Source organism: Narcine bancroftii, chromosome 1 (genome assembly GCF_036971445.1).
Source record: "Narcine bancroftii isolate sNarBan1 chromosome 1, sNarBan1.hap1, whole genome shotgun sequence".
Lineage (NCBI taxonomy): Eukaryota > Metazoa > Chordata > Chondrichthyes > Torpediniformes > Narcinidae > Narcine > Narcine bancroftii.
In genome coordinates this window covers 126,770,407-126,796,873 of record NC_091469.1, presented here as the reverse complement: position 1 = coordinate 126,796,873, position 26,467 = coordinate 126,770,407, and the positions used below count along the sequence as shown (strand labels likewise).

Here is a 26,467-nt window from a genome sequence, read left to right as displayed (position 1 = left end):
TCAAAAATTTTTTTTCTATCCAGACATAAGTTTTGAACTCCTGAAGAAGAGCAAGGAGTTCAATACAGCAAAAATGATCCTATGGAAAAAAGGATATAAATTTATGCTAAAGTACCCAGCGGTACTTAAAATAGTTATTCCAGGGCAGCAAAACAGTCTATTCTCGGATCCGGAGGAAGCACGAAAATTTGCAGAACAACTACAAAACAGACAGAGAGATGAAGACATGTAACGAGAGTAAAAATGACCACGAACTATATGTATGTGTGTATATGGGTATATATATATATATGTGTGTGTGTGTGTGTGTGTATGTATATATGTGTGTACATGAGTGTATCCGTATTTAAAGGAAAATATATAGCGTATAGATATGAATTAAGAAGGGAAAGAAAAGGAAGAGAGGAAGTAAGGAGGGAATTAAGAGAGTGACCTTTGTTATATATGAAAATTAAATTTTTTTCTGGGGGGGCTGGGTGGGGAGGAGTTACGGTCACTGCGAAATCAGTTGACGCTTGCGAGTGAATTCGCAAATCCAAATGGAGAGGGGAGATGTGGTTGCCCGACAAGGGATAAAGGGCAACTCAGGAAGGGGAGGGTATAGTGGGGTTAAAGAAATTTTAGATAGGAGAATAAGGGAAATGTTTTTTTGTTTTTTTTTAACTTTATTTAAAATTTTATGACATGAATAAAATAAAAATTACATTTAAAGAAATAATAAAAAATAAGATAATAAAAATTAGAATACTACATCATTAAACTACACAAATTAACCCCCCCCCAATAATTATAACACAACATTAATCATCTAATTTAAAATTAGTCCAACCCTCCCCCCAAAATAAAGAGTGAAGAATTAATTAACAATATTGTAAATAAAATAGAAAAAACCCCACTTACAAAAAAAGGATAAAACTTAACAAAAAAAATTACTAACAAAAAAAATATCAATACTAAAATAATACCCTTAAACATATATTTAAATCAAACATAATACATGTATTTAACAAATGAAATCCACTTTAAAACTAAGTTCAAATATTAAAATCATACATCAACCACATATCTGTTATTCAAAAAAATCATAATTAATAATACATAAATACAGAATTTCCATTAATATCAAGTTTCCTTTATAATTCATCAAGAGAACAAAAACATCCCTTAGAAAAACAATCAGATAAACTTTTTATTCCCTTCCCCTCCCCTTATATAAAAAAAGATAAAAAAGAAAAAAATTCAAACTCATAAAATTCTCCATATTCTTCATTTATAACATCTTCAAAATTCTCTATCGAAATTAACTTAATTTTATTAAACTCTTCTCCCTCAATGTATTTGTACTTAATTTTCTTCTTATCACCTTTCCCCTCATCTTCCTCTTCATCTAATTCAACATCCTCAATTTTTGACTTATTATCTTCTGTGACATCATCCTCTTAAAAAAGAAAGAAAAAAGAGAAAACCCCCCCCAAAAAAAAGAGAAAAGAAAGGAGAGAAAAAAACCTCCTAATTCCCTCTCAATTACAGTCAGAAAACAAAAAGAGTTAAAAAAAATTATTTATTTAAAAAAATAATAATAAAAAAACCTTCACTTCTTAACCCAAAAATTAAAAAGAAAAAAAAAACAGGTCGGAGGTCACAACTACCTCCTCCTGTTTAAACCGCCCAAAGCGGTAACTCCCCCAAAATATTGGGTGTGAGATAACTCACAGGTAACTGATGACTTCTGGAAACTAGTGCCCACCCAGTTCCCTCTCCCAACTCCCATTTCATTAAACTATCATCATTATTTAAACTATTTAAACTCTTCTCAAAAAAAAGATAAAAGATTTATTTTTTTAAATCAACGTTACCACTTCGGTCACCATTGCTTCCATTTCTTTTAAAAAACTGGATCCCACCTTACATCTCTACTCTCTTTGGAGACCTTGAAGGACTACATCGTTCCTGAAACTGCATGATTGGTAGAGACTGAGCAAAGTCCATAACCTCTTTAGGATTGTCAAAGAACTTTGGCTAATTTCCATCCTAAAAAATCTTCAGTACTGCAGAATACCTGAATGTTCCCTTATGTCTTTTTTTCCACAACCGTTCTTTCACAGAATTAAATTCGCGTCGTTGAAACATAATTTCTTGACTCAAATCTTGATAGAAGAAAACAGGATTATTCTGAACCATCAAAGGAGATCTATTTTGCTGGGCATTTCTAATAGCCGTACGTAAAATTGTCTCTCTGTCTCAATCGTTTAAACAATGGATCAAAACAGATCTTGGATTCTGTCCTGAAAAAGATTTTCTTCTTAAAACTCTATAAGCACGTTCCAGTATTAAACCTTCAGGGAATTTATCCTGTCCTAACACTCGTGGAATCCATTCAGTAAGAAATTTTCTTGGATCTGGTCCTTCTATGCCTGGCAAACCAACAATTTTCACGTTGTTCCGTCTAGATTGATTCTCCAAATAATCAACCTTTTTTGCGAAATTTTTATTTTGGATCTGCAATGTTTCAATTATTCTATTTTCATCTTGCAGTTGATCCTGTGCATCGACTTAACCTTGATCACACATTTCAAATCTTTCAATGGTTTCAAGCTTAAAAGCTCCATTAATGACTTCCGCCATCGCATTAATCTTGGAAATAAACAGGTTCACAAAATTAGCCAAGTGACTCGATACAGAATATATCTTATCTTCAAGATCCTTAACAGACATTTCAACAGAAGTAGATTCAGGCATAATGGGGTCTTGCTGTTCCTTAGAGACCGCGGGATCTTCTGTCCCTTCCCTTAATTTAGTATCTTTTCTAGCAGTTTGACTTTGTATAAAAATCCCTCTCAAAGTCCCCCCAGCAATGCCAGGAGACTGAAGATCAGGGTTATCTTTAAGCCAAATCTCTTTAATCATCTTCACTGAATCGATGTCTGGAAAAACCATTGTAATTGAAGATGCATTTTGCAGCGCCACCACTATAGCAGTCGAATGACAACTCTTTAACTCTCCAGCTGGTGGCGCCCCAGCTGATTCAACTGTCAAAACCTCAGCAACTACACCTGCAGTGGCCACCATGCGAAACACTGGCACCCGTCCAGCCCCTTGTTCTGAAAGCTGTTGAGTGCGACCTTCAGAGAGCCTCACCAGCTTAAAACGAAGCTTCAATGCCGAACTCTGCACGTCCTCCTCTGGATCCATTCTACGTTGAGACCTGGCTTCTTGTAAACAAGTAGGCTCAGACAATTTCGGAAAATGTAGTTTTTTAACAGTCTGTTAATATTTTCTTTTACTTTTTATTTGCATATAAACCATTAGGCACTAATCCAAAACCTCTTATTATTTATAAACTTTTAAAAGAACTTTAACGGGCACTTAAAGACAAAACAATAAATCAGAGTCAGGAGAGGTCTGGAAGGCACATCTGTTCCCTACGCCATCTTGCCACGCCCCCGGAAATGTTTGATGTTTTAGAAATGTTGTCTTATAAAGTGTTCAAAACAAGAAAGCACGAAAGGTGATGATGAGGAAACGGAAAGGGAAGATAAACAAAGTATGAAATGGCTACGTTGAACGATATGACTTTAAATATTAATGGAATACATAACCAAATCAAAAGGAAGAAACTGCTAAATTTACTGAAAAAAGAAAAAATTGATATAGCATTCGTGCAAGAAACACATTTAACTGAAATGGAGCATAAGAAATTAAAGAGAGATTGGGTAGGACATGTAACAGCAGCATCATATAATTCAAAAGCTAGAGGAGTAGCTATATTAATAAGTAAAAATGTACCAATTAAAATAGAAGAGGAAATAATAGATCCAGCAAGGAGATATGTAATGATAAAATGTCAGATATATTCGGAGTTTTGGAATTTACTCAATGTATACTCAACTAACGAAGAAGATCAAAAATTTATGCAAGATATTTTTTTGAAGGTAGCAGACACGCAAGGGAACATATTAATAGGAGGGGATTTCAACCTTAATTTGGATTCAAATATGGATAAAACTGGGAAAAAAATTAACAGAAAGAAAAAAGTAACCAAATTTATAATTAAATCGATGCAAGAAATGCAACTTTTGGATATATGGAAGAAACAACACCCAAAGGAAAAGGAATATTCATATCATTCAGGTAGACATAAAACATACTCAAGAATAGACCTATTTCTGTTATCAGCTCGTATGCAAGATAGAGTAAGAAAAACAGAATATAAAGCTAGAATATTATCGGACCTTTCACCCTTGATATTGACAATAGAGTTAGAGGACATCCCTCCAAGAATGTATAGATGGAGATTAAACTCCATGCTACAAAAGGCAGGATTTTAGAGAATTCGTTGAAAGACAAATTAAAATGTACTTTGAAATAAATACGGAATCAGTGAAAGATAAGTTTATACTATGGGAAGCAATGAAAGTGTTCATCAGAGGGCAAATAATAAGTTATGTAACCAAGATGAAGAAGGACTACTATCAGGAAACAGAGCAGTTGGAAAGGGAAATAGTAAATAGAGAAAAAGAATTAGCAATTAAGGAAGACACAACTAAAATAAGAGAATTGGCAGATAAAAAAATAAGATATGAAACACTACAAACATATAAGGTGGAGGAGAACATAATGAAGACAAAACAGAAATATTATGAACTAGGGGAAAAAACGCACAAAATTCTAGTATGGCAGCTTAAGATAGAACAAGCTAAGAAAATGGTATTGGCATCAAGGAAAAAAGACAAACAAATCACATATGATCCAAAGGAGATTAATGAAAACTTCAGAGAATTCTATGAACAATTATACCAAACTGAAAATGAAGGGAAAGAAGACAAAATAGATGAATTTTTAACTAAAATTGGACTACCAAAATTACAAATAGAGGAACAAAATAAATTAACAGAACCATTTGAAATAGTAGAAATACAAGAGATAATAAAAAACTACTGAATAATAAAACACCAGGAGAGGATGGATTCCCAATAGAATTCTATAAAACATTTAAAGATTTATTAATTCCTCCCCTCCTGGAAGTAATCAACCAGATTGACAAAACACAAAGCTTACCATATTCATGCAAAACAGCAATAATTACAGTAATACCAAAGACAGGGAAAGATCCACTTGCACCAGCATCATATAGACCAATATAATTACTTAACACAGATTATAAGATAATAGCTAAACTATTAGCAAACAGATTAGCAGATTATGTACCTAAAATGGTAAATCTAGACCAAACTGGATTTATTAAAAAAAGACGAACAACAGACAATATTTGTAAATTTATTAACTTAATTCATGCAGTAGAAGGGAGTAAAGCGCCAACGGTAGCAGTCGCTTTAGACGCAGAGAAGGTCTTTGACAAAGTAGAATGGAATTATTTATTCAAAGTATTGCAAAAATTCAGTTTACCAGAGAAGTATATTAATTGGATTAAAGCATTATATAAGGGGCCATTGGCGAAAGTGACAGTAAATGGATATATATCAAAGCAATTTAATTTAAGCAGATCAACAAAGCAGTGGTGCCCACTATCACCCTTATTGTTTGCGTTAGCTAAAGAACCACTAGCAGAATTGATAAGAACAGAAAATAAAATAAAAGGGATAAAAATAAAAGACAAGGAATATAAAATCAGTTTATTTGCAGATGATGTTATAGTATACTTAACAGAACCACAATTATCAATAAAAGAATTATATAAGAAATTGAAGGAATATGGAGAAGTGTCGGGTTACAAGATTAACGCAAATAAAAGTGAAGCAATGCCAATGAATAATGCGGATTTCTCAAAATTTAAGAAGGAATCACCATTCAGATGGCAAATGCAAGCAATAACATACCTAGGTATACAAATAAATAAAAACCTCGGCCATCTATAAAAACTCAATTATTATCCACTAATGAAAAAATTACAGCACGATTTAGAGCATTGGAAAGATTTACCACTAACACTAATAGGAAGGATAAACTGTATTAAAATGAACATTTTCCCAAGGATACAATACCTATTTCAGGCATTGCCAATAAACTTGACAGAGAAATTCTTCAAGGAGTTAAAGAAAATAATAAGGAAAATTTTATGGAAAGGGGGGAAACCAAGGATAGCACTAGATAAATTAATAGAATGGTATAAACAAGGAGGCTTACAACTGCCAAACTTTAAAAATTATTATAGAGCCGCACAATTAAGATACCTATCAGATTTTTATCAAACAAGGGAAAAGCCAGATTGGACTAGATTAGAACTAGATAAAATAGGGGAGAAGATACCTGAACATATATTATATAAATGGGATGAAAAATTGGTACAACGTAGGAGTTCTCCAGTATTACATCATCTGCTCAATATTTGGAAGAAGATTCATGTAGAAAGGAATAAAACAAATTACCAATTACCAAAACTAATACTGACGCAAAATCAGTTAATCCCTTTTACAATAAATAACCTTTCCTTTAGAGAATGGGAGAAAAAAGGGATCAAAAGAATAGAAAATTGTTTTTCAGGAAATAAATTACTATTCTTTGAACAAATGAAGGATAAATATAATATAACTCATGATACAGTGTTGGCATACTACCAACTGAGATCCTACTTGAAGGACAAATTGGGAAGCAGTCTGAGGTTACCAGAGGGAAGTAATTTTGAATATGTGATTACAGATACAATGATAATCAAAAAATGTATAACAAATATGTATATTAAACTGCAAGAAAAGGAGAATGAGGAAACAAATGGTAAAACTAAACAAAAATGGGAACAAGATTTAAACATAAAGATAAAGAGGGAAACATGGGAGAAGTTATGCTCTGGAACTATGAGAAATACAATAAACACGAGGTTACGTATGATACAATATAACTGGATACACAGGCTATACATTACACCTCAAAAGTTAAATAAATGGGACCCAACAGTATCTGACAGATGTTTTCGTTGTAAAAAAGAAATGGGAACAACAATTCATGCAATCTGGACATGTGAGAAAGTAGAAAAATTTTGGGAAGATCTAAACCAGATATTAAATAAAATTACAGAAAACAATATACCAAAAAACCCAGAGATCTTCCTCCTAAGTAACATAAAAAGCAAAGAATTTGGACTTGATTTGGATGGTGCACAAAAAAGATTTGTTATGATAGCTCTAGCCGTAGCAAAAAAATGCATTATGTCAATCTGAAAATTAGAAGATAACTTGAGAATGCAACAATGGTATATGGAAATGAATGGGATGTATTCCATTGGAAAAAATAACATATAATTTAAGAAATAATATTGAAATATTTGAACAAATATGGAAGCCATACATGAAACACAATAGAGAAAACCTACTGGGGACATCTACCACCTAAAATAACGGAAGGAGAAGGAAATTGAAAGAATTGATTCAGTGGAATTTCTTGTTTATTTTTATTGAGTGACAACATTGTTTGACTGGATTAATGTATCTTAGATTCTGTACTTTAAATGAATGGGGGGGAGGTATGGAGGGTGGGATGGGAGGAGCAAGGGGAGGGGGAGAAAACGACATTGTATATATTTGAAAAGGAAAATGTATGTATCTTGGTCAATGTGGTTTATGGTGTGAAAAATAAAAAATTAAAAAAAAAGAATAGACCTATTCCTTTTATCAGCTCGTATGGAAGACAAAGTAAGAAAAACAAAATATAAAGCTAGAATATTATCGGAACACTCACCCCTGATATTGACAATAGAGTTAGAGGACATCCCTCCAAGAATGAATAGATGGAGATTAATCTCCATGCTACTTAAAAGGCAGGATTTTAGAGAATTCATTGAAAGACAAATTAAAATGTACTTTGAAATAAATACGGAATCAGTGAAAGATAAGTTTATACTATGGGACGCAATGAGAGCGTTCATCAGAGGGCAAATAATAAGTTATGTAACCAAGATGAAGAAGGACTACAATCAGGAAACAGAGCAGTTGGAAAGGGAAATAGCAAATAGAGAAAAAGAATTAGCAATGAAGGAAGGCACAACTAAAAAAAGAGAATTGGCAGATAAAAAAATAAAATATGAAACACTACAAACATATAAGGTGGAGAAGAACATAATGAAGACAAAACAGAAATATTATGAACAAGGAGAAAAAACGCACAAAATTCTAGCATGGCAGCTTAAGACAGAACAAACTAAGAGAATGGTAATGGCATCAAGGAAAAATGACAAACAAATCACATATAATCCAACGGAGATTAATGAAAACTTCAGAGAATTCTACGAACAATTATACCAAACTGAAAATGAAGGGAAAGAAGACAAAATAGATGAATTTTTAACTAAAATTGAACTACCAAAATTACAAATAGAGGAACAAAATAAATTAACAGAACCATTTGAAATAGTAGAAATACAAGAGATAATAAAAAACTACTGAATAATAAAACACCAGGAGAGGATGGATTCCCAATAGAATTCTATAAAACATTTAAAGATTTATTAATTCCTCCCCTCCTGGAAGTAATCAACCAGATTGATAAAACAGAAAGCTTACCAGATTCATGCAAAACAGCAATAATTACAGTAATACCAAAGACAGGGAAAGATCCACTCGTACCAGCGTCATATAGACCAATATCTTTACTTAACACAGTTTTCAAGATAATAGCTAAACTATTAGCAAACAGATTAGCCGACTATGTACCAAAAATAGTAAATCTAGACCAAACTGGATTTATTAAAAAAAGACGAACAACAGATAATATTTGTAAATTTATTAACTTAATTCATGCAGTAGAAGGGAGTAAAGCTCCAACAGTAGCAGTTGCTTTAGACGCAGAGAAGGCCTTTGACAGAGTAGAATGGAATTATTTATTCAAAGTACTACAAAAATTCAGCTTACCAGAGAAATATATTAATTGGATTAAAGCATTATATAAGGGGCCATTGGCAAAAGTGACAGTAAATGGATATATATCAAAGCAATTTAATTTAAGCAGATCAACAAGGCAGGGATGCCCACTATCGCCCTTATTGTTCGTGTTAGCTATAGAACCACTAGCAGAATTGATAAGAACAGAAAATAAAATAAAAGGGATAAAAATAAAAGACAAGGAATATAAAATCAGTTTATTTGCAGAAGACGTTATAGTATATTTAACAGAGCCAGAAATATCAATGAAAGAATTCCATAAGAAATTGAAGGAATATGGAGAAGTGTCGGGATACAAGATTAACGCAAATAAAAGTGAAGCAATGCCAGTGAATAATGCAGATTTCTCAAAATTTAAGAAAGAATCACCATTCAGATGGCAAATGCAAGCAATACGATACCTAGGTATACAAATAAATAAAAACCTCGGCCATCTATATAAACTCAATTATTATCCACTAATGAAAAAATTACAGGACGACTTCGAGCATCGGAAAGACTTACCATTAACACTAATAGGAAGGATAATCTGTATTAAAATGAACATTTTCCCAAGGATAAAATACCTATTTCAGGCATTGCCAATACACTTGATGGAGAAATTCTTCAAGGAGTTAAAGAAAATAATAAGGAATTTTTTATGGAAAGGGGGGAAACCAAGGATAGCACTAGATAAATTAACAGAATGGTATAACAGCATGATGCTGAACCAAGCCATTAAATACCTCAACAATGAAGACGCTGTTTACATCCGGTACCGCACGGATGGCAGTCTCTTTAATCTGAGGCACCTACAAGCTCACACCAAGACACAAGAGAAACTTGTCCGTGAACTACTCTTTGCAGACGATGCCGCTTTAGTTGCCCATTCAGAGCCAGCTCTTCAGCGCTTGACGTCCTGTTTTGCGGAAACTGCCAAAATGTTTGGCCTGGAAGTCAGCCTGAAGAAAACTGTGGTCCTCAATCAGCCAGCTCCCCACCATGACTACCAGCGCCCCCACATCTCCATCGGGCACACAAAACTCAAAACGGTCAACCAGTTTACCTATCTCGGCTGCACCATTTCATCAGATGCAAGGATCGACAACGAGATAGACAACAGACTCGCCAAGGCAAATAGCGCCTTTGGAAGACTACACAAAAGAGTCTGGAAAAACAACTAACTGAAAAACCTCACAAATATAAGCGTATACAGAGCCGTTGTCATACCCACACTCCTGTTCGGCTCCGAATCATGGGTCCTCTACCGGCATCACCTACGGCTCCTAGAACGATTCCATCAGCGTTGTCTCCGCTCCATCCTCAACATTCACTGGAGCGCTTTCATCCCTAACGTCGAAGTACTCGAGATGGCAGAGGCCGACAGCATCGAGTCCACGCTGCTGAAGATCCAGCTGCGCTGGGTGGGTCACGTCTCCAGAATGGAGGACCATCGCCTTCCCAAGATCGTGTTATATGGCGAGCTCTCCACTGGCCATCGTGACAGAGGTGCACCAAAGAAAAGGTACAAGGACTGCCTAAAGAAATCTCTTGGTGTCTGCCACATTGACCACCGCCAGTGGGCTGATATCGCCTCAAACCATGCATCTTGGCGCCTCACAGTTCTGTGGGCAGCAACCTCCTTTGAAGAAGACTGCAGAGCCCACCTCACTGACAAAAGGCAAAGGAGGAAAAACCTAACACCCAAACCCAACCAACCAATTTTCCCCTGCAACCGCTGCAACCGTGTCTGCCTGTCCCGCATCGGACTTGTCAGCCACAAACGAGCCTGCAGCTGACATGGACATTTACCCCCTCCATAAATCTTCGTCCGCGAAGCCAAGCCAAAGAAAGATAAACAAGGAGGCTTACAACTGCCAAACTTTAAAAATTATTATAGAGCCGCACAATTAAGATACCTATCAGATTTTTATCAAACAAGGGAAAAGCCAGATTGGACTAGATTAGAACTAGATAAAATAGGGGAGAAGATACCTGAACATATATTATATAAATGGGATGAAAAATTGGTACAACATAGGAATTCTCCAGTATTACATCATCTGCTCAATATTTGGAAGAAGATTCATGTAGAAAGGAATAAAACAAATTACCAATTACCAAAACTAATACTGACGCAAAATCAGTTAATCCCTTTTTACAATAAATAACCTTTCCTTTAGAGAATGGGAGAAAAAAGGGATCAAAAGAAAAGAAAATTGCTTTTCAGGAAATAAATTATTATCCTTTGAACAAATGAAGGATAAATATAATATAACTCACGACACAGAGTTGGCATACTACCAACTGAAATCCTACTTGAAGGACAAATTGGGATGCAGTCTGAGGTTACCAGAGGGAAGTAATTTTGAATATGTGATTACAGACACAATGATAATCAAAAAATTTATAACAAATATGTATATTAAACTGCAAGAAAAGGAGAATGAGGAAACAAATGGTAAAACTAAACAAAAATGGGAACAATATTTAAACATAAAGATAAAGAAGGAAACATGGGAGAAGTTATGCTCTGGAACTATGAGAAATACAATAAACACGAGGTTACGTATGATACAATATAACTGGATACACAGGCTATACATTACACCTCAAAAGTTAAATAAATGGGACCCAACAGTATCTGACAGATGTTTTCGTTGTAAAAAGGAAATGGGAACAACAATTTATGCAATCTGGACATGTGAGAAAGTAGAAAAATTTTGGGAAGATCTAAATCAGACATTAAATAAAATCACAAAAAGCAATATACCAAAAAACCCAGAGATCTTCCTCCTAAGTAACATAAAAAACAAAGAATTTGGACTTGATTTGGATGGTGCACAAAAAAGATTTGTTAGGATAGCCCTAGTTGTAGCAAAAAAATGTATTATGTCAGCCTGGAAATTAGAAGATAACTTGAGAATACAACAATGGTATATAGAAATGAATAAATGTATTCCATAAAAAAAAAATAACATATAGTTTAAGAAATAATATTATAATATTTGAACAAATATGGGAGCCATACATGAAACACAATAGAGAAATCCTACCGGGGACATCTACCACCTAAAATAACAGAAGGAGAAGGAAATGAAAAGAATTGACTCAGTGGAATTTCTTGTTTATTTTTATTAAGTGACTACATTGTTTGATGGGTTTAATGTATCTTAGATTCTGAACTTTAAATGAATGGGAGGGGAGGTAGGGAGGGTGGGATGGGAAGAGGGAGGGGGTGAGAAAACGACACTGTATATATTTGAAAAGAAAAATGTATGTATCTTGATCAATGTGGTTTATAGTGTGAAAAATTTTTAAAAATTTTTAAAAAGTAACTTGTTTATCCATGTGTCTTGATGAATTTCTATTGCTGCTGGGTTTTGGGGTCCTGTGGGCTCATAACACCTCTCATAGCTTTGTATACCTCGGGCAAATCCCCCATTCTCTGATACCTTTTTTAATTTTGTAAATTTTCTCTGCACTCTTATTGATATGTTTCCTGCAGGTAGGAGACTATAAACTTTCTGTCTATCTCATAAGTAAATATAGATGCAAAACAAAAACCCTTTTTAAGATCTCCCCTGCTGAGTATTTACAGCACTTCCTGTTTTATTTCCGAATTCTGGAATCTGTAAATCAAGAAACAATTTCTGATGCTGTAAATCTAAAATAAAAATGGCAACAGAAACACTTAGCAGATCGGGCTGTATCTCTTTTTCAGATCCAAAACATTAACTCTGTTTCACTTTTCACAGAAACTTCTGGAGCTGCTGAGTGTTTCCAACATTTCCTATTTTACTTCCAGTATCTGTAACTTTTGCTTTTCAATTAATGAATTCTGAATCAATTGATAATAAGGTCTTCTTCAGCTATGTATAATTTTGCAGTACTTCAAGCAGGAGTTACCATATTACTCCAGATTGTGGACACATGCTACCAACTTCAACCCCTGATCCAACTGGGATCTTCCTTCTGCCCTCTTTAGGTATATTCATAGTAGAGCTGGTATGATATTGACTGTCTACATTTTTCTTGTTCATTTGCTCATTCTAAACTACTATAATTCAGCAATAACTATCCTACTTGATATCAAACCTATTGACGAGTGCTGTTGTTTGGCAAAACCAAACTCCAACTCACTAGCACTTTCTTATATCTCCTTCTGGGAGATAACTCCACCACTGAACATCAGGCCATGATCTCCCAGACTATCATTGACCTCATTCCTTTTGGAGATATTTCCTCCACAGCCTCCTGTCCTATCACACACATCCTGCTTCTACCTTCTCCCTAAATAAATGTGAATGTCTGTCCTGGTGGGCCCATTGCCTCAGCTGACCCTTGTCCTGCAGAACCTATATAGAACTTCTGTGTTTTCTCTGTCCTTCCCCCATTCTCTGCTATTTCATATGTTCTATTTCTAACTCTTCCCAGTTGTGATAAACTAATTCAATGTTTCTCTCTCCATAGATGCAGCCTGACCTGAGTGTTACCAGGATTTTCTATTTTTATTTTCCAGATTAACTCCTGGAATAAAGTTGAGGGCAATATTCTAATATTCTTTGGTGATTACTGGATGATATCACAGAAGCATATTGTAGCGAGCTGCACTGATCCACAAGCTAACCTGGTCACGGAGGTGCAGGCTCACACTGGGCTAATATCACAAAGGTCCCAGTGGGAGGGCCGAAAGGATCATGGGAGTGGTGCTGATAAGATCTGTTTTTTTTTCTTTTGTTCGCTGCTCAGCACACCGATCACAACATAACATTTTTAAAGTGCTTAAAGTAGATGCTGGGAGACTATTTCCATAGTTGGAGTGATTAGAATTGGGTGCTCGGATAAGGATTGGGCATTTAAAACTGATGCAAGAGTAACTTTTTCACATTAAGTTTGTTATTCTTTGAAATGCTCGGAGTGGATGACAGTGGATAAAAATGTACTTAATAAATGCATAATTAGATGGCGGATCAGGTGGAAGAGTTAATCTTTAGCCATGATTTACTTAAATCCCTACTCTTCGCCTATTTCTTATAAACTCATTTATTCACCTTGGTCACTTCAATTAAAGTATCTATGCTTGAACAAATACAAATAACAAGTACACTAAAGGGAATAAAATAAATTAATCCCACTCAAGGACATAGATCTTATGGGATATGGTAAAGCTAACATGTTTCGCTTTATTTCAATAATAAATTCTATTCATCATAAAATATACAAATAACAATGCCTTACATTTTTAGTGCTTTCCGTCTATATTCTAAATGTAGTAGTGTTAGCACCCTTGTCACTCATGTAATCCTGGGAACGATACATCTTCCTTCATTTTAGGAGTTTCCCCACCAGTCTCAGGCCCTCAGTATCCTGCATTGAAAGGATTCTGGACTGTGTACCTTCCCCACAGAGCCTTTACAATAGGTTTGGTGCATCTTTCACCATGCACTCCTGCAATCTAGAATGTGCCTGATAGAAGCATTTCCTTACAGACATCTTGTTGTGCTGGGAGACCAACAAGGAGACCAGAGAATGTCTTTCTCCAGGTTGATGATTTTTCAACTTCACTGGATGTCTGTTTTTGTGGGCACCCTGTTTCTGCATCAGGGCCAGTGCTTTCATTTGAACCATTCCCCGATGGTTGTGGTGTAGTTCTGATAACATGGTAGTTTGGCATTTGGCTGGAATAATTGTAAGGGTACCCCATAGTAAACATCCTTCTTCGACTGATAGTTCATGGTGGCGTGTGTGGTAAGGTTATAGATCTTCTGGGATGACTTCACCTATTAAGGGTGAAGTATAGGGTCTTGCTTAATGTTGCCTCTTTTTTTGGGTTTCCTTTCCGATCATCTGGGCTGTAATGGGTAGTTGTTGACGTTGTTTTTGGTTAATGGCTGCTCCCTCCACTGTCCATTTAATAATTTCTTCTCGTTGTTCTGTCTCTGGTACCGGCATGCGTGATAAGGCAACTGCCTGGCTGTTGAGTGTTCCTGGTTTATGTTTTATATCATAGTTATATGCTGCTAGTAGCATGGCCCATTCTTGAATTCTGGCTGCAGCTAATACTGGTATACCTTTGTTTGGGCCCAGGATTAAACTAGGATGTTTGTTGTCTGTGATCAGGGTGAAGTTTTTTCTGTAAAGATATTGATGGAATTTTTTTAAACCAAAAATTATTGCCAATTCTTTTTCTAGTTGGGCGTAATTGTGTTTGCTTGTGGTTAATGAAGCATATGCTACTGGTTGCTCACCTTTTTCTGTGATTTGGTATAGGACCACTCCTGGTTCCATTGGTGAAGCATCCATGGCTAGTGTAACTTCTTTACTAAGTGGATCAGCACCTTATTTTTTGACGTTAGTATTTCTTTTAGTTGACTGACTGTTTTTAGTTTCTGTGTTCCAATACAGGTACACAATCCTTTATCCGGACATCTAAAATATGGAAAGCTCCAAAATCCAGCGCGAATTGGGCGGGTGAGGAGGGGAGACCGGACTGGAAGGGGGTGGGGATGGATATGGCAGCACAATTCGGGTGGGCTTAAATCTGGCTTTCCAAAATCCGGAAAAATCCAAAATTCAGAACACACTGTCCCCCAAGGGACCATGTTTGTACTATGTTTGATCTTTCTTGAGTAATTTGTTCAGCGGCTGCATAGTGTAGACATATTAGGGATATGTTTTTGGTAGCGATTAACAAGTTCTAGGAAGGACTGTAATTCCGATTTGTTGGTTGGGTACGGAGCCTTGCGAACGGCTTCTGTTCCTGCTGGATTCATTCGCGTCCCTTTGTTTTCGATTGTAAACCCAAGGTATGTTACTGAGGGGCGCATGAAGACACATTTGTCCTTTTGTAAACGTATGTCAGCCTGTTGTAGTCTGGTTAAAACCTTTTCAAGGTTTTGTAAGTGTTCACTGTAATTTCGACACTGCTGACAAATCAACGTGCTCTCATGTTCAAGTTCAACAATCACCCGTTCGGCCCGAGATGATGATATCATCTAGGAAACACCCAACAGAGAGTCCAAGTAGTAATTTGTCCCTTGTTGCTTGAAAAATCACAGGTGTTGTTGAAACTCCGTAAGGCCCGTGTGTACAGGTGAATAGTCCCAGGTAGGTATTGATTGTTTTGTCCAATTCTATCTGTTGATATGCTTGTGACAAATCTAGTTTTGTGAATTTTTGCCCTCTGTTTAATGCTTGGAACAATTCTTCTGCCTTGGGCATTGGGTGTTTGGGTATTTTGAGAGATGGATTAATGGTGATTTTGTAATCTCCGCAAATGCAAATTTCACCGTTTTCTTTTTGTACGGGTACGATGAGTGCTGCCCAATTGCTGTATTGTATTGCTTTTAACATGCCTTCATATTAGTCTGTTTAACTCAGCCTCAATTTTTCTTTTCATAGCAAATGGGACTGTTCTGGCTTTGAAGAATTTTGGTTCTGCATTATCTTTTAATTGAAGTTTGGCTTGAACACCTTTGATTTCCCCCAATTCTTGTTGGAAAACCACTATGTGGTTGTTGAGGATTTGGTCGAGTTCCGGATGGGAGGTGTCCATGTGATTTACATTTAGTATTGAACTGATTTCCAGCCAGTCTAGGGGAATGTGTTGTAGCCAGTTTCTTTCAGAGAGCTGATCCCTGGGTATCTATAATGTAGAGAGAGAGTGTTTTTGGTTGCTGTTGTTTGAATTTTACCTGGACCCTACTTTTTCCAAACACTTTGATTCTGTCTCCTGTAACAGATCTTAGAGTTATTTCAGTTGTTTTTACGGTGAGACATGGTAGCAAGTGTTCCTTTAAATATAACGGCATTAGGGACAACTCTGCCCCTGCACTCCATCTTCAGGGGCTGTCCATTTATTTTTAGCTGTATAAAGATTGCTGTGTTTCCTCTGTTTATTCTTCAAATGTTTAATAATTAAGGAGGTGAAATTTCAGGAGCTTGAAGGTCAGCCGTTGGGCGCTTATCTTCATCGTTGCTAGGTTGCCTCTTTCTTTCTGCAATTGTTTTGACTTTAACTGTCTGTTTATTTGCAGGCCACCTGCGCTTTAGAAGTGAACATTTAGCTTTGATATGTCCTTCTGTTTTGCAATGGTTGAAAAAAAAGTTTTCTGGTCGGTGGTTGTATTTCCCACAGCGGAAGTATTGCTGGTAGGAAGACCTCCCGACCGGTTGGTCTGGTTGACCCACATCCAAGTTTTTATCTGCAATTTCAGAGTTGCAGGCAGTTCTGTATGCAATCTGTAACATAACATCCTGATCCTTTCCTAATAATTTTTTCCTTGCTTGGTAGCCCCATCAGTAATCTGAAACACAGTGCTTGATTTAGAAACTGCTCGAAATGACAGTGCTCCGCCAGTTTGCGCAACAATGCCGGGTATTTACTTATTGTTTCTCCTGGTCCTTGTCTCCTTTCATGGAATCATTGCCTTTCTGCCATAACTGGTGGTTTTGGGCTTATATGGTTCCTTAAAGCTGTGCATAATTCATTGAAGGTCTTCGTTCCTGGATCCTACAGAGACAGCAAGGTCTTAAGGAGGTTGAATGTTTTGCTGCCCATTATACTGAGGAAGAGGGCACGTTTGCGGTTTATTGGACCTTCCACAATATTGTGGGCTACGCAGTAATGGTTAAGCTGTTCTACATAGTTATCCCAACTCTCTACCACTTCGTTGAATTCCTCAAAATTTCCCTCTGCCATCTTGGCGCACTTTCTCCTTGATCTTGTGGCGGAAATTTGTTGGGGTTGTTAGGTAGTTGTTTTCTACCTTTCTTCTGTTGTTTTCTTTCTCATGGTTGGTGCATGGAGTATGTGTAGGATTAATTTCGTTCCTCCTCGCCACTGTTGTGTATGCACTTGTGGTGCGTTGTCGGTCAGAAGCAAACACACAAAACCAAATGACTGTACAACAGGCTTTATTCGACATAAAACTCCACAGAGCCAGCTGTGAGGAGAGCTGCTGTAAACTCTGAGAGTGACTTCGAAGGGCCGGCTCAGGCTTATATCCCGGAGGGTGATTGACACCTGACTGGGATGGGGGGGGTGGCTTGGTCCATTCAGGTCAGCTGATTGACAGCTGGCCAGGTGTTGTCTTGTCCCCATGCTCTTCTGCAGGTACAGAAGTTGTCTCCTGCAGTAGGCCAGTGGTGTACCACCACAGCACTCACATAATTAAGAATTAGAGACGCGATGCTATCTCATCTTCTACTTTTATTGGAGTAACCTGGCTACTGACACACAGGATTATGTTTATGGAAGGGTGACATCATGATGTGGGCGTCATGTTGTCCAGCAGAGGGCGGGCTTATACCCAACAATGCAGCTCCTTGCAGACTGCATTAGGGAATTGGAGCTGGAGTTGGATGAACTCTGGATCATGTAGTGGGCTGAGGGGGTGATAGACAGGAGTTATAGGAATAAAATTACACCCAGGAGGCAGGAAGAAGGTAGCTGGGTAATAGTGAGGAGAGTGAAGGGGACCAAGCAGACAGTGCAGGGTTCCTCTCAGCTATACCCCTTTGTATACTGCATCATGGTTAGCTCTGAGCATCAGAAGGGAACATAAGAACAGAAGAAATAGGAGCAGGAGTAGGCCTGTAACAGCACTGATTTACCACATCTTACAAACAAATAAATTAAACTCATTTCTTTCAGTACACCATGAAGTCAACTTTCTTTTTATTATTCACGTGACCCAACATTGCACTCTTCAACTCCAAAAACCCCATCCTGCCGATCTCTTCTGGCCTTCTCATTGGCTCACTGACAGACAGGGGATCCTGACACTTTCACTCTCCTCCTGCATCTAAGATTCATCACCCATATACTGACGCTTAACACACCCACGCATGTTTACTATTACCCCCGTGCATGGCATCGCTTACGTTATCAGTGATGGCTGAAGGTAAGTATGTGACCGCAACAGCCCCACCCCCAGCTTCCGAGCCAAGCATGGACGTGACTAATCGGAACTGTCCCACTAAGTAACGGTCCGGAGGGCTGACAGTTCAGCCCAACCTTGGTCGATAGTGCAAGACGGGCAATGCACGGTCTGACTGGCAAGGGTGCGACTGGCTCTCTAACTCTGGCTCCAACACAGAACATTGTCCGTTAATACACGCCAGCTTCAACCTGTCAATGTCAGCTTTTCCATTCCTGTCGATCACAAAAGACTTTGGGTGGTGTCGTAAAATCTGAGAAGGACCACTGTAAACGGGCTGAAGTGGTTTGCGGACAGCATCATGTTGGGCAAACACTTGCGTACAGTGATGTAAATCATTCGGCACATACACTGCAGGTGATGCCTGCTGCGTAGGAGTAAGTTGGAGTAATCTCATGTTTTCCCAAAGACGATTAACATAACTAGTCAGATCATAGAGCGTTGTGCTTGGATTCAGATTCACAAACTCTCACGGTTAAAGTAGTGCCATATACTAGCTCTGCCATTGAACCTCCCAGATCTGCCTTAACAGCAGTACACACTCCAAGGAGAACCATGGGCAAACATTCACTCCTGCTGTTAATGTTGTCTTCAATTGTTGATGAAAATGCTCAATGAGGCCAGTAGACTGTAAATGGTTAGCCATTGTGCAATTACGGGTATTGGCTAAAAGATCAGTGAGAGCTTGGAACAACATCAACTTGAACTGAGACCCTCAATCCTTTGTAACAGTGAGCAGAAGACCAAAAGATGGAATCCAACGATCCATGAAAGCCCTCATGACCATCTACACAGAGATGACAGTGATAATTTGATTGATGTTCATCTACCAGGATGCAATAGATTGTGAAGAGACTCAAAAATTCCCCACCTCATAGCCACTGGCACAAAAGGCCTAGGATATTTCCTGTAGAAAAATAGCCGACTAACTTTTCGCCTGATTCATCCAGGGTCACATCTTGGAAATGGAGACCAGAATAGATCCAGCGATACTGGATAAGATCAGGATCTGTGTGCTGTGCACGACCCATGATGTTGAAATCGATGGCAGTAATTGTATGTAAGTCGTCACTGTTGCGTTTAGACAGGGCATTGGCCATGGTATTCACTTTTCCTCAGATGTGCCATATGCCCAATGAAAATTGTAAGATGAAAGTCCAAGTGCTGAATATTTCTGGGCGAGTAGAGATGTGTGTATGTACTCACAATATATGTAAGAGGCTGGTGGTCATGAACTTTGGTAGAAAAAAATAAACAAGCAACACTTTTTTAAGTGGGAAGAAAACTGAAAATACCCAGGTGCAAAGTGAATTGGGAGTCCTTGTGTAGGATAGACTGAAGGTAAACTTGCAGGCTGAGATAGTAGTGAAGAAGCCAAGTGTAATGTTGGCATTCATTTCAAGAGGAATCAGAATCAGAATCAAAATTTATTGTCATGAACAAGTCACGAAATTCATCGTTTTTTTTCTTTTTCAGTATTTTTAATGAATTTTTCAATAATACACAAATACAAAACATAAATCAAAAATAATAGGAAATATACAAAGAAAGTATAATCTAGGAAAACTATTACATTTGAACTAGATATAACAGTCAAACAGGAAAAAGAGAATCAAGTAATTATTTAAACAATAATAATATATGGATAATTGTAAAAAGATTTTTAAAAAGTTAATACTATACTCCACTCATTGCTTTGCATCCAGCCCGCAGATGGATGGCCCGCCTAGAACGCCTGCCAAAAAGCTCGAAGACACCGACTGGACCACGCATGCTGAATGGGCTGGAAAAGAGCACGGAGGCCGCCAGAGAGAAGGCGACGTCTGCCTCAGGTAAGCCCTGCATGAAGAGGGAGAGAAGGGCTGAAGGCGCCGCTGGCATCGGGAGTGACGGAGGGTTGAAGGGAGATGGCAATAATGATCCCATGCTAAAAAAGCTACAGGATCAAGGAAAAGGCGCCTTGAAGTGACTATACCCATTGACCAGGACAATTCTCGTAGACTACGGCGGGGACGTGGCAGCAAAGCAGATGACTTTGACCCACCGGCGGGGGAATCAGGCAGTAGCAGCACGGGAAGCAATGCGGAGAAGGATGGCTTGACACCACTGACAGAGGAAAGGGAGAATAGGATAGAAGGAAAGAGAGGCACTGGTGCCTTTTATGAGGGATATTAAAGGAATGATGGAAACTGTGTTGGAGGCTCCTGAAAGCAGAATAAAGAAAGTTTTAAAAGATTTATCAAAGGAAATGGGAGAAATTAAGAAAGCTGTGAGAGAATATGGAAAGATTGAAAGGTGACAGAGGTGCCTGGGTGGCAGTTGGCCCACATCATAGCCTCCTCTATGTTTGGGACTCCTTGTTGGCAGGCATTTCCTGGTTGACACCAGCACTGAGATAAGCACCCTGATTCCCACCCCCCCCCCCCACCCCCCTGGCCTCGACACCCGCAACGGCAAACACTGAAGGCAACAACAGCTCCGAACTTTTGGTACTTGCACCAACCCACTTCGGTTCGGCAACAGCCAGTTTAAGTGGACTTTCACCCTCTCCCACTCCTGGGAGTTGACTTCTTTCGTGCCCACTGCCTGCTCATAGACCTCAAGGGACAGTGCTTGATGCACTCCAAAACTTTTCAAACTCTACCTCTGGGAGAAGCCAAACAACTCCCTCCCCCCCACCCCCCACCCCCAACCTGGACTCTATAGCTCTTTCAGATAACGTGTTTGCCCGCATCCTGGCAGAGTTCCCCTCAATAGTGGAGGCACAGTTCTCCGCAGCCAAGCCAAAGCACAAGGTAAGGCATCACATTTTGACTGAGGGCCCCCCACTCTATGCCAGGGCACACACACCGGCTCCCTCCTGTAAAGATTAGCATGCAAAGGAGGAGTTCAAGAAAATGGAGTAGGGAAAGTGCGGCACTCCGACAGTCCCTGGGCCTCCCCCCCTTCACATGGTGCCAAAAACAGCAGGGAGGTGGAGGCTATGTGGTGACTACTGCTGCCTCATCGAGGCCACCATGTCTGAAAGATATCCCGTACCCCACATCCAAGACCTTGTAACCAATCTGTACAGGACATGGGTGTTTTCCAAGGTGGACTTCATCCAGGGGTACCACCAAATCCCAGTTCACCCCTAGGATATCCCCAAGACCACAATTATAACCTTCTTTGGCAAGTTCAAATTCCTACACATTCTCTTTGGGCTGAAAAATGCGGTACAAACTTTCTAGCTGTTGGATGGAGTGGGCCAGGACCTCCCATTTGCATTCATCTATTTGGATGATATCTTCATTGCTAGCCACAGCCACAAAGCCCACACCACCCACCTGAGACAACTGTGCACCCGGTTGAGCGAGTTTGGCTTAACAATGAACCCCATGAAGTGTCAATTCGGTCTGGACACTATTGATTTCCTGGGGCATAGAATAAATAAACACAGGGTAACACACCTCCCCAAAAAGGTCAATGCGGTCCGGTACTGGCCAAGCCACGAACAGTAAAGGGACTACAATAATTCGCTGGTACGACAAACTTTTACCACAGATACATACTGGCAGTGGCCCGCATCATGCGCCCCCTCTTCGTGGTAATGGTGGCCAAAAGACATTACCCGTGACAATGAGTCTTCCAGAACGCCAAAGACACACTGGCCAACGCCACCCTCCTGGTGCACCCCAGCCCAGAGGCACCTACCGCTCTGACAGTCGATGCCTCCAGCACAGCGTTAGGAGTCGTTCTGGAACAGCAGATTGAAGGCAACCCCTGGCCTTTTTCAGCAGACACCTCTGTTCCCCAGAGCTCAAATACAGTGCCTTTGACTGAGAGCTATTGGCGCTATACCTGAAGGTCAAACACTTTCGTTACTTTTTGGAAGGTCGGCAGTTTAAGGTCTTCACTTATCACAAGCCATTGACCTTTGCCTTCCATAAGATATCAGTCCCATGGTCAGCCCGGCAGCAGAGACATTTGTCCTGCATGATCGAACTTATCACAGACATACAGCACACTGCGGGGAAAAGCAATGTGGTAACTAACACTCTATCACATCCTGCGATCAAGTTGGTCCATGCCCTGTCCCAGTTGTTCACTGCGTGACCCTTGCCAAAGACCACCAGCAGGACCCTGAGATCCCCGCATATAAGACAGCCATCTCCAGTCTCAGAGTGGAAGATGTCCCTGTCGATCCAGGTAACCTGACACCACTGTGTAATGTCTCCACCGGCAGCTTTCACCCCATCATCCCACCATGTAGAGACACCAGGTTTTCGACGTCATACACAACCTGGCACATCTGGCAATGCAAGCTACAGTTAAGATGGTGGCTAGCATGTTTGTCTGGCACAGCCTCCGGAAGCAGGTCAGACAGTGGGCCAAGACCTGTATGCACTGCAAGTCCTCAAAAGTGCAGATTCATACAAAAGGGCCCACACAGACTTCTGAACTAGCTCGGTGCAGGTTCAGTCATGTACACGTCAATAGAGTTGGGTCGCTACCAGATTTCCCGTGGAGCAAAATACCTACTTATCACGGATGACTGCTCCACGAGGTAGCCTGAGGCAGTCCCACTGGCTGATACCACCACAGAAACCTACGCCAGGCCACTCATCGACACAGGGGTGCCCAGATTCAGGGCCCCAGAGCACTCAGACGGGGGCAAAATTTACTTCTGGGCTTTGGGCAGTGCTGGCTAACTTCCTGAGGACACAGCTCTACCACATCATGGCATACCACCCTTAGGTCAATGGGTTGGTAGAGCAGTTTCACAGGTGCCTCAAGGCAGCCTTGATGCCTGGCTCAAGGGTCCTAAATGGGTGGACAAACTGCCTTGGGTCCTGCTGGGGATTCGCAGTGTGCCGAAGGAAGACTTCAATGCCTCGGCGGCGGAGATAGTCTATGGTGCTCTTTTAATCATTCTGGGGGAGTTACTGGCCCCCGACAAATGCCCGGAAGACTCTGCAGCCACCCTTGAGAACTTGCCTTGAAAATTGGGAACCCTGGTCCCGCAACAACCCCACCACTCAGCCAACCCAAACATAATATTCCCAGGGACTTAAAGACTTGTCAATATGTGTTGGGCAAAGGGGAGCATACTGGCTGCCCCTACAATGACCCCATGAGGGGGCTCTACAGGGTCTTCAGGAACAACAGCTCCACTTTCACCCTCAGTGTCGGCAGTAAGGCCTTGAAGCCAGCATATCTGGACTGTAAGCAGCTGGTCTCCACTCCTCCCCCGCGATATAGGGGCAGACTGCCCAAGTCAATGGACAATGGCCTGATCACCAGTTCTGGTGGGTGACGTGTAGCAGCGTGCATAGTGAGACACAGACCAGCCCACAAAATGGCCGGCGAACACAGCGACTGCCCGGACCCGACACCGGCCGTCGTCCCAGGTGACCTCCCGCACGGTGGGTAGACAATGAACTGTGGTGGTAACACCAGCCAATCCCAGGCCGGCGCTCCGATGACACGGTGCCCTGACGTCAGCGCCTAGTACCCACATAAATGTGGCAGCCAGCGCGATAAAGCCAGTCTCGACTTCAAGGCTTTGGTGTGCGTGCCGTTCTTCTCCACGCCCATGTAGCGTGAACGTTACAGGGTTATGATACAAGGATACTCAGGTAGATGGTGTAGTGAAGAAGGCATTTGGAATGTTGGCCTTCATAAATCGGAGTACTGAATTAAAGAGTAGGGAGGTTATGATGAAATTGTACAAGGCATTGGTGAGGCCAAATTTGGAGTACTCTGTACAGTTTTGGTCACCAAATTATAGGAAAGGTATAAACAAAATAGAGAGAGTGCAGAGAAGGTTCACGAGAATGTTGACAGGATTTCAAGGTTTGAGTTACAGGGAAAGGTTGTGCAGACTAGGGCTTTTTTCTCTGGAGCGTAGAAGATTGAGGGGGCACTTGATAGAGGTGTTTAAGATTTTAAAAGGGACAGATAGAGTAAATGTGGATAGGCTTTTTCAATTAAGAGTGGGGGAGATTCAAACTAGAGGGCATGGTTTAAGATTGAAGGGGGAAATTATAAGGGGAACATGAGGGGAAATTTCTTTATGCAAAGGGTGGTAGGGATGTGGAATGAGCTTCCGGCAGACGTGGTCGAGGCAGGATCATTGGTTACATTTAAGGATAGACTGGATCGTTACATGGAGAGGAGAGGACTAGAGGGGTATGGACTGGGAGGTGGTCAGTGGGACTAGGAGGGTGGGGATTTGTTACAGCATGGACTAGTAGGGCCGAACTGGCCTGTTCTGTGCTGTAAGTGGTAAAATGGTTATATAAGGAGTGTTTGACAGCTCTTGGCCTGTATTAGTTGGAATTTAGGAGAATGGGGGAGGGGGGGGCAGGGGATGGATCTAATTGTTTAGCCAGGGCATCAAAGGTTATGGGGGAAAGGCCGGGCAGTGGGACTGCGTTGGAAAATGGATTAGGTCATGATCCAAGGGCAGAGTGGCTGGCCATTTTCCAACGCAGTCCCACTGCCCGATTTCTGCTCCTATATCTTACGGTCTTTATTACTGAGTCAATGGAAAAAGAGTGGAAACGCTCACTTCAGAGTCCTCTGGGCGAGGCTGCTCCCAGGAGGAGTACCAACTCCCTCCCCGCAGTTACCTGGCGGGGCCGTAGCGTCTGGAGCTCCGGCTCAGGGCGGCAGTCGGCAGCCAATCAGAGAGCCGGGCCGGCCAAGCGGGACTTTAAAAGGACCGGAGCGGCCACGAGCGGCCAGAGGTGCTGGAAGGATGGCTTCGCGAATAGGAAGAAGGGTGAGGTCGACTTCAGTCACGCCGCCCGAAAACCCTCAGGCGGGCGGGCGGGTCGGTCGGTCGGTCGGTCGCGTGCCAAGTCCAGCGCTTGTGTTCATTGCGGCGAAGCCTGCTGCCGCTCCCGTTGGAGACCCCCCACCTCCCCGGCCCCGCCGTTTGGTGCAGCCAGCGCCTCCTCATCAACCTGGCCCTATTTTCAAACGCTGTCACGGACGCCACCTCACCCTGTTAATGGGTTGTCGGTCCCCCTTTTTTTTTTGGCCACTTAGTCAATTAAAATAAATCCTGCAACGTTGAACCTTTTAGGCTTTGCATCCCTCCCATCTTTAATGCAAACAGTTTCCCTTGGTTTTTGGTGGATTCACTAATGGTCTTTAGGAATTGTGTTTAGATGCAAAGTGTTGAAACTTGCAACTGGTATGATTTATAATCTATCTTGAGCTCCACTGTTTTCTGTCCAGGCTGTATATGCTACCACAACAGATGTCCAATTGAAGAATTTTGAAACTGTGACTTCCTTGGAACATAGACTTGCTTTGGTGGATATTAAAAATAAGCCATGTGGCATTAAGTTGGCCCTGAAAAAGGTGAACCCACTTTATGAATGCAATTTCTAAAACTCTGGTGTTTTTGGTTGGGGGAGAGAGGGAGGGGGATGATTTGTTTTAAATTCATTGTAGATGAGTAGGTCTTTTGGAAGACCTAGCAATGGAAGCTGCTTGTTGGTATGGTTGGCACTTCCCATTTCAATGGAAGCCAGTCCTGATGTGGTGGGTCTAGTCTTGTTATTTTGCAACTGGAATTGAAAATTTTTGACCTACAAAGTCCCAAAGGGTTGGTTGGGTAGGAAGAGAATGTTTACCCTTGTGCTTTTTAAATTAAATGTG

General features: G+C 40.3%; 1 protein-coding gene across 2 annotated transcripts in view; it reads left to right on the top strand.

Moving 5' to 3' along the window:
• LOC138763862 (G2/mitotic-specific cyclin-B1-like) overlaps window positions 1-26,467 on the top strand; it is a 51,801-nt gene that overhangs the window by 8,180 nt on the left and 17,154 nt on the right. For both annotated transcript variants that reach the window (XM_069938753.1, XM_069938757.1), the window contains exons 2-3: window positions 20,521-20,646; window positions 26,042-26,167. In XM_069938753.1, coding sequence (XP_069794854.1) covers window positions 20,593-20,646; window positions 26,042-26,167 — 180 coding nt within the window. In that variant the 5' untranslated portion in view covers window positions 20,521-20,592. The remainder of the gene's footprint in view (window positions 1-20,520; window positions 20,647-26,041; window positions 26,168-26,467) is intronic.